The 14,971-nt window shown below is 43.9% G+C and overlaps 2 protein-coding genes across 2 annotated transcripts; one reads left to right on the top strand and one right to left on the bottom strand.

The window, feature by feature from the left end:
* Positions 1-7,700: 7,700 nt before the first annotated feature.
* On the top strand, positions 7,701-8,678 carry LOC120996666 (protein ANTAGONIST OF LIKE HETEROCHROMATIN PROTEIN 1-like). The gene has a single exon (XM_040426784.1). The coding sequence runs from the start codon at positions 7,701-7,703 to the stop codon at positions 8,676-8,678; it is 978 nt and encodes a 325-aa protein (XP_040282718.1).
* Positions 8,679-9,578: 900 nt separating this feature from the next.
* On the bottom strand, positions 9,579-11,317 carry LOC120996612. Its single transcript, XM_040426691.1, has 3 exons — positions 10,729-11,317; positions 10,479-10,640; positions 9,579-9,853 (listed from the first exon to the last, which is right to left on the bottom strand). Exons 1-3 carry the CDS (start codon positions 11,099-11,101, stop codon positions 9,579-9,581), a joined length of 810 nt encoding a protein of 269 aa, XP_040282625.1. The 5' UTR covers positions 11,102-11,317.
* Between the last annotated feature and the right edge of the window lie 3,654 nt (positions 11,318-14,971).

Genomic DNA, 14,971 nt, shown 5'->3' with positions numbered 1-14,971 from the left:
TATAATATGTCTCACAACTGGTATTGATTGCCCAATAAAAAGAAAAGCTGTATTATATTGCTATGGTTCAAAAAAGGGGAATTTCTAATTATTCTATAAAAATGTTCATCAAAGAATAAAAAACAATTGATATTGACAATTGATGGTACATAAAACACAATAAAATCCATAATAGAACACAATAGAACCAATAAAATTTCCAGTATCCTAAATAGCTAGAAAGTACTCAATTCATGATGAAAGGGGGGTGCATGTCTATCTCCAAGGGAGAGTCACAGTGCTGATAAACAGCCAGACATGTGACTCTCCGTCGGACGACAGATATGCAGCCCATAATGACTCACAGGAAGCCCAAAATTTCCAATTCAGCGTTAAGACCCATAGGAATAAGACTGCCAAAGTCAAAGATCAGTCTTAATTCGGCCCTAGACATCTTTTCTATATGTTTTCCCCCTCGCCAATGTTTGTCTATTTTTTGTAACGCCATAAAAATCAAACCTTTTGGGTCTTGATTATGGGCTTCCTTAAAGTGCTTTGATAATGAATGTTGCATATATCCATTTTTGATATTTCGCAAATGTTCACTTATTCTTACTTTCAGAGATCTTTTTGTCCTGCCAATATACTGTTTTTGGCAAGGACATTGAATTAAAGGGGTATTCTCATCTTAATGATCATACTTTATTTCATTAAGTATGTGCCAATGATCATTTTTGCCAATATAAACTATTATTAAATTTCTACCTTTCTAGGTCAAATATTGTGGATTGTACCCCAGTGTTTGATTTGGTCTCCCCTAGAAACGTCCATTTCCTCTGGAGCGAGTCCCTTGGCCGCGCTTGCACATAAGCTCCTCTTCTTCTTGCCTGCCGCTCAGTCATCACATGAGCGCGCACGCCGATGCTCTGTATGCAGCGGCCATAGAGGGAGAGAATGGTGGAGGCGGAGGGGAGCTGTCAGCCTTCAGCAACGCAGCCCCGATCAGTGAATGGTGAGGAGAACGGGGCTGCGCTGCTGTGTGTAACTGTGCCCCCCTTTCAGATGGTGGAGGAGGGGAGCTGTCAGCGTTCAGCAGCGCAGCCAGGGTCAGTGAATGGTGAGAACGGGCTGCGCTGCTCTGTTACTGTGCCGACCCCTCCCCCCCTTCAGGAGGAGGAGGGGAGGGGAGCTGTCAGCGTTCAGCAGAGCAGCCGGGATCAGTGAATGGCGAGGAGAGCTGCCCTGCTGTGGATAACTGGCCCGACCCCCCCCCCCCCCTGCTGTGGATAACTGGCCCTACCCCCCCTGTGGATAACTGTCCCTACCCCCCCCCCCCCCCCCGTGGATAACTGTCCCTACCCCCCCCTGTGGATAACTGTCCCTACCCCCCTGCTGTGGATAACTGTCCCCCCACCCCCCCCTGTGGATAACTGTCCCTACCCCCCCTGTGGATAACTGTCCCTACCCCCCCCCCTGTGGATAACTGTCCCTACCCCCCCCCCCTGCTGTGGATAACTGTCCCTACCCCCCTTCTGTGGATAACTATCCCTACCCCCCCCCCCCGCTGTGGATAACTGTCCCTACCCCCCCCTGTGGATAACTGTCCCTACCCCCCCCCTGTGGATAACTGTCCCTACCCCCCCTGCTGTGGATAACTGTCCCTACCCCCCCCTGTGGATAACTGTCCCTACCCCCCCTGCTGTGGAGATAACTGTCCCTACCCCCCCCTCCTGTGGATAAGTGTCCCTACCCCCCTGTGGATAACTGTCCCTCTGTCCCTCCCCCCCCCCCCCTGCTGTGGATAACTGTCCCTACCCCCCTTCTGTGGATAACTATCCCCCCCCCCCCCCCCCCGCTGTGGATAACTGTCCCTACCCCCCCCCTGTGGATAACTGTTCCGACCCCCCCCTGCTGTGGATAACTGTTCCGACCCCCCCCTGCTGTGGATAACTGTCCCGACCCCCCCCCCCCCCCTGCTGTGGATAACTGTCCCGACCCCCCCTTCCCTAAATATAATCCTTTTTCTAAATCCTATAGGTTTTAAATAAAATTGAAAAATCATATAGCATTGTTTATAGTCGCTGCCCATGGATACGACCACCGCTCGCCGGCCGCATCCATGGGCCGCGCCTGCGCACATCATTCCCTGGTGATCTAGTGGTGGCCGATCAGTTCGTGGAAGGAAGAGACGAGTGCGGACAGCGTGGGAGAGACAGCGGGGTGAGTATTTGTTATATATGCGATTGGGGGCAGATGGAGTCACTTTTGGGGCAGATGGAGGCCTATGGGCGGCTATATGGGGGGGCTTTGGGGGCAGATGGAGGCTATATGGGCGGCTATATGAGGCTATATGGGCGGCTTTGGGGGCAGATGGGCGGCTATATGAGGCTAATGGGCGACTTTGGGGGCTGATGGGCGGCTATATGAGGCTAATGGGCGACTTTGGGGGCTGATGGGCGGCTATATGAGGCTAATGGGCGGATATATGAGGCTAATGGGCGGCTATATGAGGCTAATGGGCGGCTATATGGGGCAGATGGAGGCACTTGGGGGAAGATGGAGGCACTTGGGGGCTGGTGAAAGAGAAACAGATGTAGCAGAGCTGAATATGCGGGTGTTCTGACACAGTGCTGGTTGAAGATAAAAACAGATGTAGCAGAGCTGTATATGTGGCAGGTCAGCATCAATGCTGGTGAAAGAGAAACAGATGTAGCAGAGTTGAATATGCGGCTGTTCTGACACAGTGCTGGTTGAAGAGATAAACAGACAGATGTAGCAGAGCTGTATATGAAGCTTTTCAGACACAGTGCTAGCGGGGGAGTAGAATAAAGATGTAGCTGGGCTGTATAGGAAGCCATTCAGCGAAAGTGATGTTAGGGGACTGGAGAAGACATATGTAGCTGAGCTGTATATGCATCTATAAAGATACATAGTGTAAGGTTTATACAACACTGGAGTACAGCTGTAATGGAAACAAATCTGCATCAGTGCTGGGGGGTGGGGGTTGGTCAAGCTTTTGGGCTAATGTATAATATGGAATTATAGTTTTTGATGCACAGAATGGGTTTGTAAAAGATCAGACAGATATTTTATGTGTAAAACTGTGCACTGAGCTCACTTCACATGGCTCTCTGAGTGACCATTCCCCTCACAGACACTGCAGGCTGGTGAGTCATACTTTTCACATGAACGAGCACGCAGGACTCAGCTCTCAGTGTGATGTCATAAGGAGGTGTGGCCGGCCTTCACTCTAGCTGCCTAAGCCAGCCCAGTCTTAGCTGCAGAAAAACCAGGAAGTGAACAGCTAGCTGGCAGCAGTTGAGAATGAAGTAGCAAGATGGGAATACCCCTTTAAGTAAATTACACTGGAGTTGTTACAGTTTAAAAAGCTTTTGATGTTCATAGAGAAAGTGTTTTGAGTTGAGGTTACTTCAGTGGTCTTTTTAGGAAATTTTGTTGTTTTGCAGCCTTGACATTTTCCACATCTATAAAACCCCTTTAAACTCATCCAATTGTGAGTGGACGAAGGGTGTTTTTGTTTTTGTTTAATAGAGGGTGCAATTTGAAGTCCTAGGTTTTGTGCTCCTGTGTAGGTGATTTGAGGTTTTGTTGGTAACAACGGTCCAATAGTTTTATCCTGTGTTATAAAGTGCCAATGTTTATTTATTATTTGTTCAATTTGTTTGTGTTGTATGGAAAAAGGTAAAATTATCCTAAAGTCTTAACCCTCTTTTTTATTATTATTTTTATTTTTACACTCAAGTTTTTTTTAAAAGAAAGATTCTCTAGGTATTTCTTTTACCTTCGATAGTGCTTATTCTAAAGCTTGTTTAGGGTATTTTTTCTCTATAAACCTCTCCTTCAATAATTGGGCTTCTTCTTGAAATTGTTGATCTTCAGTACAGTTTCTCTTTATACAGCGAAATTGTCCAAATGGTACATTCATTAACCAATTTGGTAAATGACAACTAGAATAGAGTATGTATCCATTTCTAGCTGTTGGATTTTCAAAGGTTCTACATATGTATCTGTTTTCTTTTTTGATGATACTTAAATCTAGGAATTCTGTCTCGATTTTATTCATACTAGTTGTAAAAATTAAATTGTATGAGTTGTTATTTAATTCAGAAATAAATGACTGCAAAGTAGCTTCATTACCCTTCCAGATCAGGAGGACATCATCGATGTATCTCCGCCAGAGCACCAGGTTGCCCCCCCTTATGAGATCAATAAATACATTTTCCCAATATGCTAGAAATAGATTTTCATAACTGGGGGCAAACCTGGTGCCCATGGCAGTCCCCGTTGTATGGAGGTAGTAGTCCTTCTCAAAAAAGAAGTAATGTTCTAATATGTGTCTGACCCCTTCTGTTATAAATTCCATTTGTTCTTGTTTGAAGTCTTCTTTTTCTAGTTGTGCTCTAAGGGCCTTAATGCCTTGATCAAGGTTAATTACTGTGTACAACGATTGTGTATACAATGTTGCTAGGATCCAATCGTTGTCTACGGTCAATTTCTCTAGAGTCTCTATAATTTCCGTAGTGTCTTTCAAATATGATTCTGTTTTTCTAACTAGGTGTTGTAGCCATGAATCAATATATTTTGAAAGATTTGCAGTCACCGATCCGATGCCAGACACTATGGGACATCCTGGGGGGTTCACTGGATCCTTATGTACCTTGGGTAGGCAATAAAGAACCGGAAGCCTGCCAGGCGTTCCCATAATGTAATTGAATTCTGTTTTTGTTAGGATTCTCAACTGTAGCCCCCTATTGCTATATTCAAGCAATTTTTCTTTAAAGGGGACAGTTGGATCTCCTATGAGTTTTTTTATATGTAGTAGCATCAGATAAGTGTTTTAGACATTCCTTATTATATTCTTTAGTATCTAAAATTACTATTGCGCCCCCCTTGTATGCGGGGCATATCGTCACATTCTCCTTATCTTGTAGTTCTCTTATAGCTAGTACCTCCTTCTTAGTTAGGTTATTTCTGTGTGATCGTTTTTCTTTCAATTTTCTTAAGTCTATCTCCACACATTTCTGAAAACTAGACAATTCTGATCCTATTTAGTTTCTGGGAAATTTCTTTGATTTGTTTCTTAGATTTGTATGTGAGAATTTCAATTGTTTGTATATGTGGGACTATTGTTTTTTTTAAAAAATATTCATTTAAGCAAATATTCTTTATAAATTTTTGAATACCAATGTAAGTATCAAATTTATTTAGTTTCATCGAGGGGGCAAATTTAAGTCCTTTATTAAGTAGTGATATTTGTGCTTGTGTAAGAGTTATATTACTTCAATTTATAATATTATTCTGTTCTATATTTAATTTTCCCTTCTGTGATCCCTGTGTCTTCTTCCTTCCTCTCCGTGTTTTCTTAATTCTCTTTGTTGTTCCGGATAATGTTGTTTGTGTATCGGTGTTATAGTTTGTTGTTCCACATATCTCGGTGTTCGTGAGTATCTCTGCTGATACTGGTTCTCTATCTGTGCTATTTGTGCATTGTTGTGTCTCAAATTGTATTGATGTTTCGGTGGAGTCTTTTTGTGTACTGGTGATATAGATCGTCTGTCTCTTATTCGTGCTGAATGGTGGGGTTCGATCTAAAAAAGGTTGTTCTGTAAAGTTTTCATATCGATTTCTCACTGGTATGTTATATCTTTGTTTGTCTGTAGAAATTGTCTCTGTGGGATTTCTATTTATTGGTATTGTCTCAGTTGATTTAGTTTCTTGCATGTGGAATTTTTCAGACTTTTTAAATTTTTTCCTTTTTTTTTTTTTTTTTTTTTTTTAAACAATTTTTATTTCGGAAAAGAATATGCAGTATACAAGTACATAAATTGCATAGAATATCCATGCACTCAGGCATGTGAACATCATATATATCGTCTTGCAAGATCATAAACATGTTAGACAGCCGTCCAGCAGTTAACTAGCATATGCATTCTCCGAATTTTTTATTTTTAACCCCCCCCCCCCCCCAACAAATCCTCCCCCTCCCTCCCAACTGTTTCCCAACTCCCTATGCCATGACAGTATTTCAGGTTGAGACTTCCGGACAAAGTGCTTCATGTTCGTATGCAATTATAGTATTACATATTAGTATTTTCTCCCTCTAAACCACCTCAAGTTTACCTAAAGTGCCCTTCAGTTTCCCTTCTAGGTACCATCTTGTATGTATGAAAGGCATAACCACTTCCGATATTTCTGCTGATGTCAATGAATGAGCAATAAACCTTCCCCAGGTGTGGAAAAACTGTTTTGCAGATTTCTCTTTGCTACGCTCTACATCTAGTCTATCCAAATACATGACATATTTCATCATCCCCAGTGCTTCATGGAAAGTAGGAACTGTGGGATATATCCAATGTCTGAGTATGGTTTTTACCACTGCTAAAAGGAACAAGTGTACCCCCTTAATATGAGTGGAATGGGATATTTCTCCCCTCTCATCCAGTGGTATATAGTGGAAGATGCAATGCAAAGGTGACAGTTGCGGTCTTATTCCCCACACCTGTTGGATATACTCGACAGATTCCTCCCACAATGACTTCAAACTAGTACAATGCCATAACCCGTGTAGTAAGTTAGCCTTTTGCTGTGAACATTTCGGGCACCATCTTAAATAATGCGCAGGTGCGTCCCTATAAGGTAGATCAAAGGCGTACGTAGCTTTATGAAGGATTCTAAAGTGCATCTCCCTCCAGGTTTCACTTGTAATTGCTTGTCTCACTTTCTCCATCCCTTCCCTCAACTTAGGAGTGACTGAATCCTCTCCTAGTTCTTCCTCCCACCTCTTATATACTTTATCTCCTAATGGGGTAGAAAGAATATTCTGCATTCTTCTATACAGGTCAGATATACCTCGTTTCCACTGAGCGGATCGGTTCGGGTCGTTTAGAATGGAACGGGTTTGAATGGTCCGGTCTATTCTGGTGAGCGTTTCCACTGCAAATCGGACCGCCGGGGCCATACAGGTTTTAGAAAAAATGCCTCTCATGATGTCACACTAGTGCGACGAGAAACGTGATGCAGCGTCACTCAGCGTCAGCCAAACAACAACAACAACAATGGAGGTCATTCAGCAGCTCGTCTTTTCTCTGCTAGCCTTTTGGTTCGTAATAGGCAAAATTCATACCGCACTGTATGAGAGAAGGTTGCGAGCGGCAATGAGAAACACAGCCGAAAAGAGAAGAAAACTTTTAGCTTGGATGTGTAGCCGGGAGGAGAAGTATACATTTGTGCTGCTAAGACAAAGACGGCAGCGCTATAGGGTAAGCACAACTGACTGACTTACCTGAAACACACACACACACATACACTGACACACTGAAACACACACTGACCTACACACACACTGACCTACACACACACACTGACACACACACACTGACCTATACACACACTGACACACACACTGACCCACACACCCTGACCTATACACACTGACACACTCACACTGACCTATACACACACTGACCTATACACACTGACACACTCACACTGACCTATACACACACATACACTGACCTACACACACACACTGACACACACACTGACCTATACACACTGACACACTGCATTTTTTACAGATGCTTCTCCTTTTGGCAAAGCAGCGCCGCCGACCAGTGATTTGGGATTTCCCTCGTGCCAATGAGTGGTGGAATGTGACCGTCCCAGGATTCACCCACAGACAGTGGGTGCAGAATTTAAGGATGTCAGAGGAAACCTTCTCATTCCTTTGTGCAAAGCTACGTCCAGTGATGGAAAAGAAAAGCACCAACTTCAGAGCCTGTTTGCCTGTAAGGAAAAGAATTGCCATTGCACTGTGGAAGCTGGCTACCAACAGTGAATACAGGAGTATAGGTCATCTTTTTGGTGTCAGCAAATCATCAGTGTGCCGGTGTGTGCAGGACTTCTGTAAGTCTGTGTGCACATTGCTAGCGCCTGAAATTGTTCATTTTCCTAACAGGGAAAAGCTCAAAGACATGGCTGAGTACTTTGAGAACAGGTGGGGCCTTCCACAGTGTGTTGGTGCTATTGATGGCTCACACATACCAATAATAGCACCACAAGAATACCACACTGACTACTTCAACCGAAAAGGCTGGCATTCCATCATCCTCCAGGGAGTAGTGGATGGCAAGGGACTATTCTGGAATGTGAATGTAGGAAAGCCTGGGAGTTTGCATGATGCTCGGGTTCTCCGATTGTCAACATTTTGGGATTGGGTTGGCCAGGGAGGCCTGTACCCTGTTAGCACTAAGAACATTTGTGGGGTGAATGTTGGCTATTATGTGCTTGGGGACTCTGCCTATCCTTTACAAAATTGGCTCCTGAAACCATTTCCAGACAATGGGCGCCTAACAACAGAGCAGCAAATCTACAACAAGAAAACATCCAGGGCACGTGTTGTAGTGGAAAATGCGTTTGGAAGACTTAAGGGTAGATGGAGGTGTCTTATGAAGAGGAATGACAGTGACATACAACTAACCAAATCCATGGTCCTAACGTGCTGTGCTCTTCACAATCTTTGTGAAAGTCATGGAGAAGACTTTGACCAGGATTGGAATACATCTCCAGAAGAGCCAGTACCAGTAATAGCAGCACAGGATATGGAAGAAGAGTGCAGTGAAATACGTCAGGCTCTGATGAGGCACCTTAACGTTAACGTTGTTACCGTGAATAATTAAAATCTTTAATTACTTTTTGCTAAATGCTAAATAAAATCAGACATACTCAGAGAAGTCGTTCTTGTTTTTTATTCCACAAAAAAAATCATCTTCCTACATATTTTGTAAAGGCAAAATTTTGATAATGTAGAAACATTGTTTACAATAAAGAGCTTGTAAAGGTTTGTTTTTTATTAAGCTAGTGCAGGGATATGCAATTAGCGGAAATCCAGCTGTTTTGCAGAACTACAAGTCCCATCATGCTTTTGCCTCTGGGTGTCATGCTTGTGACTGTCAGAGTCTTGCTATGCCACATGGGAATTGTAGTTCTGAAACAGTTGGATATCCACTAATTGCATATCCCTAAGCTATTGCATTGTTGTTTTTTTCTTCAATTTCACTTCCAATAAATGTTTTTTTTTTGTTTTCTTTGTATGAATTTCTAACTTCCTGTTCCTCCTCAGTAAGCTGTTCAATAAGCTGTGCTGACTGACTAAACACAGCTCAGATGATGTTGTCTGGTTTACTGAGAAGGAACAGGAAGTGAGAAATTCAGACCAAGAAAAAAAACATCTAAAAAGGAAATTAAAGGAAAAGGTAAACCAAAAATGCCAAGTATATTCGCAATTACATCTACAATGCAAAAATGAGAAGAAATTAAGCGATCGGGGGTGCCCTTTGTTGAAATCCAGGCTCCACCGTCCAAGGGGGGTGATAACGCAAAGGAGGCAGAAGGGAATCAAAGCAGCAGCACAAAGAAAGCCATGTGCAGCAAGGAGCAAATGTGTCCAATCTTGTGTGATCGCTGATGGCTCAAAGGAGCCTATTAAAAAAAAAAAAAAATCTAACCTTTAAAACCCACTCTAATTATATATTTTTAAACGTAAACATGGGTACAGGTCCTGTGCTGCATGAAAGGCACTAATGTCTGGGTGGTGACCTGGGTTGACGATTGGCTCCAATCACTTGAACAAGCTGACCAAGGACACCGAGGAAGGCCTGGTTGAAGGTAGCCAACTGCTCCATCTGCTGCCGGGCAATTTCTGCCTCCTGGCGCATAGCTTCCTGTGCATCCTGACGTACTGCTTGAAACCGCCTCTCAGAAAGGTTATCCATTCTTTCCAGCTGCCTTTCTTCTGCTGCCCGCATATCCTCCATGACTGTGCGCAGATCCAACTGTAACCTTCTCCTTTCACCTGTAATATACAAAAGACCTAAATATTGCTTTTGGTAACATCTGCCAAACCAATACTGTAAGCTCCTTTCTCATCTGCCCCACACTGATTCACTGCCACACCTCTGTTCCCCCTGCTCATCTGCTACACCAATACACAGCACTGCTCATCTGCCCACTGCTGAACCCCCTTCTCATCTCTTCCACCACTGTACCTGCTGCTAATCCCCCCCTTCTCATCTCTTCCACCACTGTACCTGCTGCTAATCCCCCCCTTCTCATCTCTTCCACCACTGTACCTGCTGCTAATCCCCCCCTTCTCATCTCTTCCACCACTGTACCTCCTGCTAATCCCCCCCTTCTTATCTCTTCCACAACTGTACCTCCTGCTAATCCCCCCCTTCTCATCTCTTCCACCACTATACCTCCTGCTAATCCCCCCCTTCTTATCTCTTCCACCACTGTACCTCCTGCTAATCCCCCCCTTCTCATCTCTTCCACCACTATACCTCCTGCACATCTCCCCCACAGCTGATCTCCCCCTTCTTATCTATTCCAACACTGTACCTCCTGCACATCTGCCCCACTGCTGTTTTAGTTTAAGAAAATGCACAGTTAAAAATTTCTTTTTTATCATCATGTCTTACCATTGTGCCTTGGTGCATTGGGAGTACTCTGTAGTTGGCTACTCTGTGGTTGGCTACTCTGTGGTTGGCTTGAGGAAATACTGCTGCTGTTGCTGCTGAAAGACATTGAAGGTCCATCTTCTGATAAGTTTGATGCATCAGTGGAGAGTACATCAACTGTTTCTGAAAATAAACATATGGTTAGATATTATATTTTAAATGGTAAGCAGAGCGATATTCTAAGCGAAGTTTTAAAAAAAAAAAAACTTACCAAAGGGGTCTACCATGGATTCGAGAATTACAGTTGCAGAGTCCAGACCTCCCTCCCTGCCTTGGTTTGCTGGCCGATGACCGTAAATGGCGTCCATGGCGTCGTACCACCTCCAAGCAGTTGGACAGTTTCCACTACGGCTGTTGGCGTCCTTAATTTTTTTATATTGTGCTTTAAGCTTTTTAAGCTTTGCCCTACACTGGCCCGACGTCCGTTCAAATCCCTCGGCTGCCATCCGCTGCGAAATATCTTTATAGACCTTTTCATTTCTCACTGATCCATCAAGCTCACTCTGAATAACGCCATCGCCGATGATTGCTAAGAACGTAGATAGTTCCTCAGATAACCAGACCCTGCTGTTGTTTGCTGGCATCCTTCTCCTTTATATGGACTAATAAGGCGACGTGGTGATTGTTTGGCGCTTTGCTTTGACGTCAGCATTGATGTTTTCTGACCACCAATCAGTGGAAAGTACTGTGTGACGCCAGTAGCTCCGCCCTAACCGTACCGTTCCATTTTCTATGGACCCACATGAGAAGCAGGACCCTGAATGGCGCGGTACGGTTCGGTTTTATGGCACGCTTTCATAATGGAAACACCCAAAATAGCGTACCGTACCGAACCGTACCGAACCGATCCGCTCAGTGGAAACGAGGCAATAGTGAGTGATCCTGGGTTCCCACCAGGGCCCCAAACCAGTTCAAACTTTCAGGGTCTCCTAGTTTTACTGATTGAGCCCTGCAGAATGAGTGTATCTGTTTATATGACAGAAAGTGGGAGGCTGGGATTTGATACTTGGATTGGACCTCAGGCCACGTGAGAAGTTCAGTTCCTTCTTCATTCAGTAATTGTTTTAATGTGAGGATCCCTTTACTTTTCCATACTCTGAAAAGGCCAGATTGCCTACCCTCCGGAAATGCCGGGAGATTCCACAAAGACATATAGGGAGTAATGTACATGGGTAATTTATATGATTTACGTATACCTCGCCATGCAGCCAGAGTATCTCTCAGGACTACATATTCTTTGAACGGCTTAGGGAGATCTCGGACTCTTGTGTGTAGTAGGGCTACTAGGTCCCAAGGTGCGACCAGTTCACTTTCCAAAGGGGTGTTGGAGAAATACGAGGAGCCCTTTAGCCAATCCCTAGCATGTCTAAATAGCGAGGCCAAGTTATATCTTCTGATGGATGGCATCTGGAGCCCTCCTTCCCACTTAGTGAGGCAAAGTTTATCATATGCTATTCTGGGCCGTTTTCCCTGCCAAAGGAACCGCACAAACGCTCTTTGGATGCTATTGACATCAATATGTGTCAGCAGGAGGGGTATGGTCTGAATAGGATATAACAGTCTCGCAAAACTAACCATTTTTAAAAGGTAAGCTCTCCCAAAAAGAGAAAGCGGTAATTTAGTCCATTTATCTAGCTCCGTTTCTATTTTCCTTATTAGGGGATCATAATTTAGTTTATACAGCGAGGATGGGTGACGCCCTACTTTGATACCTAGATATGTTAGATATTGTGGTACCACTTCAACATTGCAAAGGTCTCGCTCCAGTTGGACTTGAGACCTCTCCTTAGTTAAGAATAGTAATTGGCTCTTAGTTACATTTATTTTATATCCCGTGGTTCCCCCAAAATACTCAAAGGTGTCTAATATTTTTTTAAGGCATAGATGCGGGGAGTTTATAAATAGCAATATGTCGTCTGCAAAGCAAACCAGTTTAAGTTCTTTCTTACCTATCCGGATCCCTTTAAAAGTGTCCGACTGAATCAGGTATTGCACCAGGGGTTCTAGAGCCAGATTGAACAAGGGGGGAGACAAAGGGCAGCCCTGCCTTGTACCTCTGCCAAGCCGGAAAGGGGCCGACAGAAAGCCGGGCAAGCTAACCTGAGCCTGCGGGCTCTGATAGATGTTCTCAACTAAAAATTTAAAAGATCCCTCTACTCCGAAAGCAGTCATAGATCTCCATAACCACCTCCAGTTTACAGTGTCGAAAGCCTTCTCCGCATCGACAGATAACAAGGCAGGGCTCCCTCCCAAACATTCAGGGCCATTATGGACATAGTCCTGCGCCACCAAAACCGATCTGATGTTAGTCACCGCCGCTCTGTTTTTTATGAAACCTACCTGGTGCGGCCCTATTAGGTATGGCATATGTTGTGCCAATCTATTAGTTAATAGTTTAGTCAGTATTTTAAGGTCTTGGTTAATTAAAGAGATTGGTCGGTATGAGGCGGGCTGATCCGTATCTCTGCCTGGTTTGGGGATGAGTTTGATATGTGCCATGTTCCCAGATTTCATGATATCTTGACCCCCTAGACAACTATTGAAGAGCGATGTTAAAAAAGGGGTGATTTCTTCTTTGAGACCTTTATAAAAATCTGCTCCAAATCCGTCCGGACCCGGGGCTTTCCCGCCTACAAGGGATTTAATGGTAGATTTAACCTCGTCCTCCGTGATCTGCTCATTAAGGTGGGCGCGCATTTCATCTGTCAGACGCGGTAACGAGACCTTAGATATGAGATCCTCTGCTAATTTAGCATCATATTCTGTTTGACTGTATAAAGCGGTATAGAATTGCCCAAAACAATCCACTATACTTTTCGGGTCTGTAACCCTACGTCCTGACGCATCTATTAGGCTCTTAATAATGGTGTTAGGCACATAAGGCCTGGCTAGATTTGATAGCATCTTCCCTGCCTTATTCCCATACTTGAATAAGTGCGACTTTTTATAATCCCCAGTCAGTTTTGTATTTTGTTCAATATAGAAATCATAATTGTGCTTAGCCGTGACCCATTGGGTTTTATTAGCCTCTGTTGGGTTAGTTAGGAAAGCCGTATATGTGCGTCTCACCTCCTCTGTTGCTGTATTCATTTTTTGAGCTAGATTTTTCTTTTTAACTGCGACGTATGAAATTACTCGCCCCCTGATCACTGCTTTGGCTGTGTCCCAGAAAAGGGTATAATTATCTCTGTGTTCTCTATTAGTGTCTGTAAATTCCCACCACCACCCTTTCAGCTGTAGGAGAAAATCTTCATCTGCGGCTAGATAACTGGGCATGCGCCAAATATAATCTGTGCCTCTGGGGATATTTTCCAGAAGGGAAAGGGATACTGGGGCATGATCTGATATTAGAATATCTAGTATCTCTGCTCCCTTCACCTTCCTCATCAGTCCTGGTGAGACAAGTGCATAATCTATTCTGGACCATGACTGATGAGCGGGTGAAAAATGTGTAAACTCACGCTCTGTCGGGCTTAGGTGTCTCCAAACATCTTTCAGGGCAGTGGATTGCAAAAAGGAGTTAAGTGTCAATCTCTGGACAGTAGTTCCTCGTCTCTGCACATCCACTGCCCCTACTCTCCTGCAGTCCTCCTGGATGTTATGCACTGCATTAAGGTCTCCCATTACTACCATATTGTCACAACTTTCCTGCGTCACTTTCATTTCCAGTTCTGAAAAAAAAACTAGCTTGCATAGCATTAGGTCCATATATATTAAACAATGTTAACCTACCTACATCGGTATCTAGGTCGAGTTTCAAAAGTCTACCTTTATCATCCCCATCTGTCGATAGAACCTCACATCTAAGATTCTTATGGATTAACACCATCACACCTGCTTTTCTTCCGTCTGAGGGAGATCCATATACCTGTCCCACCCACATGCGCTTCATCCGCCAAAAATCAGTCTCCCCAAGGTGCGTCTCCTGAATCAAGGCTATATCAGCCTGCAATCTCTTAAGGTGGCGCAGAACCATTATTGTTTTATGAGGGGACCTCAGCCCTCTGACATTCCAAGATACCAATTTGATCATTTGAGCTGGATATATGATGTTGGTAATGAAGAAGCACCCCTGGGAGGCCGGTTCCCGGCGTACAACCCCCCATAAAGCCCGTTAATGACATGGCAGATCAAGCAATTAGTTGGCATAATAAACATAAACTCCCTTTCCAACATAACCCGAGTAAACATATAAACGCTCTCTCCCCTTAGAACTTTGAGAGCGCTGAACCAGAGCAGCAAATTTTTTGTAGACTCCTCTTTTTTCGCACCGACCTGGGTTAGACTGCTGCCTGCTTCTAGCCCAGAGTCCATTTCTTACAACCACTTCTTCTAATTCCGACCACCTCCCCCCAGACATAATGCAAACATTATATTATATTATATTAAACTCGCCTACTAACCTCCCCTCCACTAGACTCGATCAACACATGAAAAGAGAAAACCCCATAGAT

The sequence above is a fragment of the Bufo bufo genome, chromosome 1, assembly GCF_905171765.1.
Source record: "Bufo bufo chromosome 1, aBufBuf1.1, whole genome shotgun sequence".
Taxonomy (NCBI): domain Eukaryota; kingdom Metazoa; phylum Chordata; class Amphibia; order Anura; family Bufonidae; genus Bufo; species Bufo bufo.
The sequence above is the reverse complement of the archived record's forward strand: the minus strand, read 5'-3'. Positions and strand labels throughout refer to the sequence as shown.

Coding starts and splice junctions, on each gene's coding strand:
- LOC120996666 (XM_040426784.1), top strand. CDS start 7,701: ATGTCAGAGGAAACCTTCTCATTCCTTTGTGCAAAGCTACGTCCAGTG.
- LOC120996612 (XM_040426691.1), bottom strand. CDS start 11,101: ATGCCAGCAAACAACAGCAGGGTCTGGTTATCTGAGGAACTATCTACG. Junction 10,641..10,728: donor ATCCATGGTAGACCCCTTTG/GTAAGTTTTTTT, acceptor GTTTATTTTCAG/AAACAGTTGATGTACTCTCC. Junction 9,854..10,478: donor CAATGCACCAAGGCACAATG/GTAAGACATGAT, acceptor TGTATATTACAG/GTGAAAGGAGAAGGTTACAG.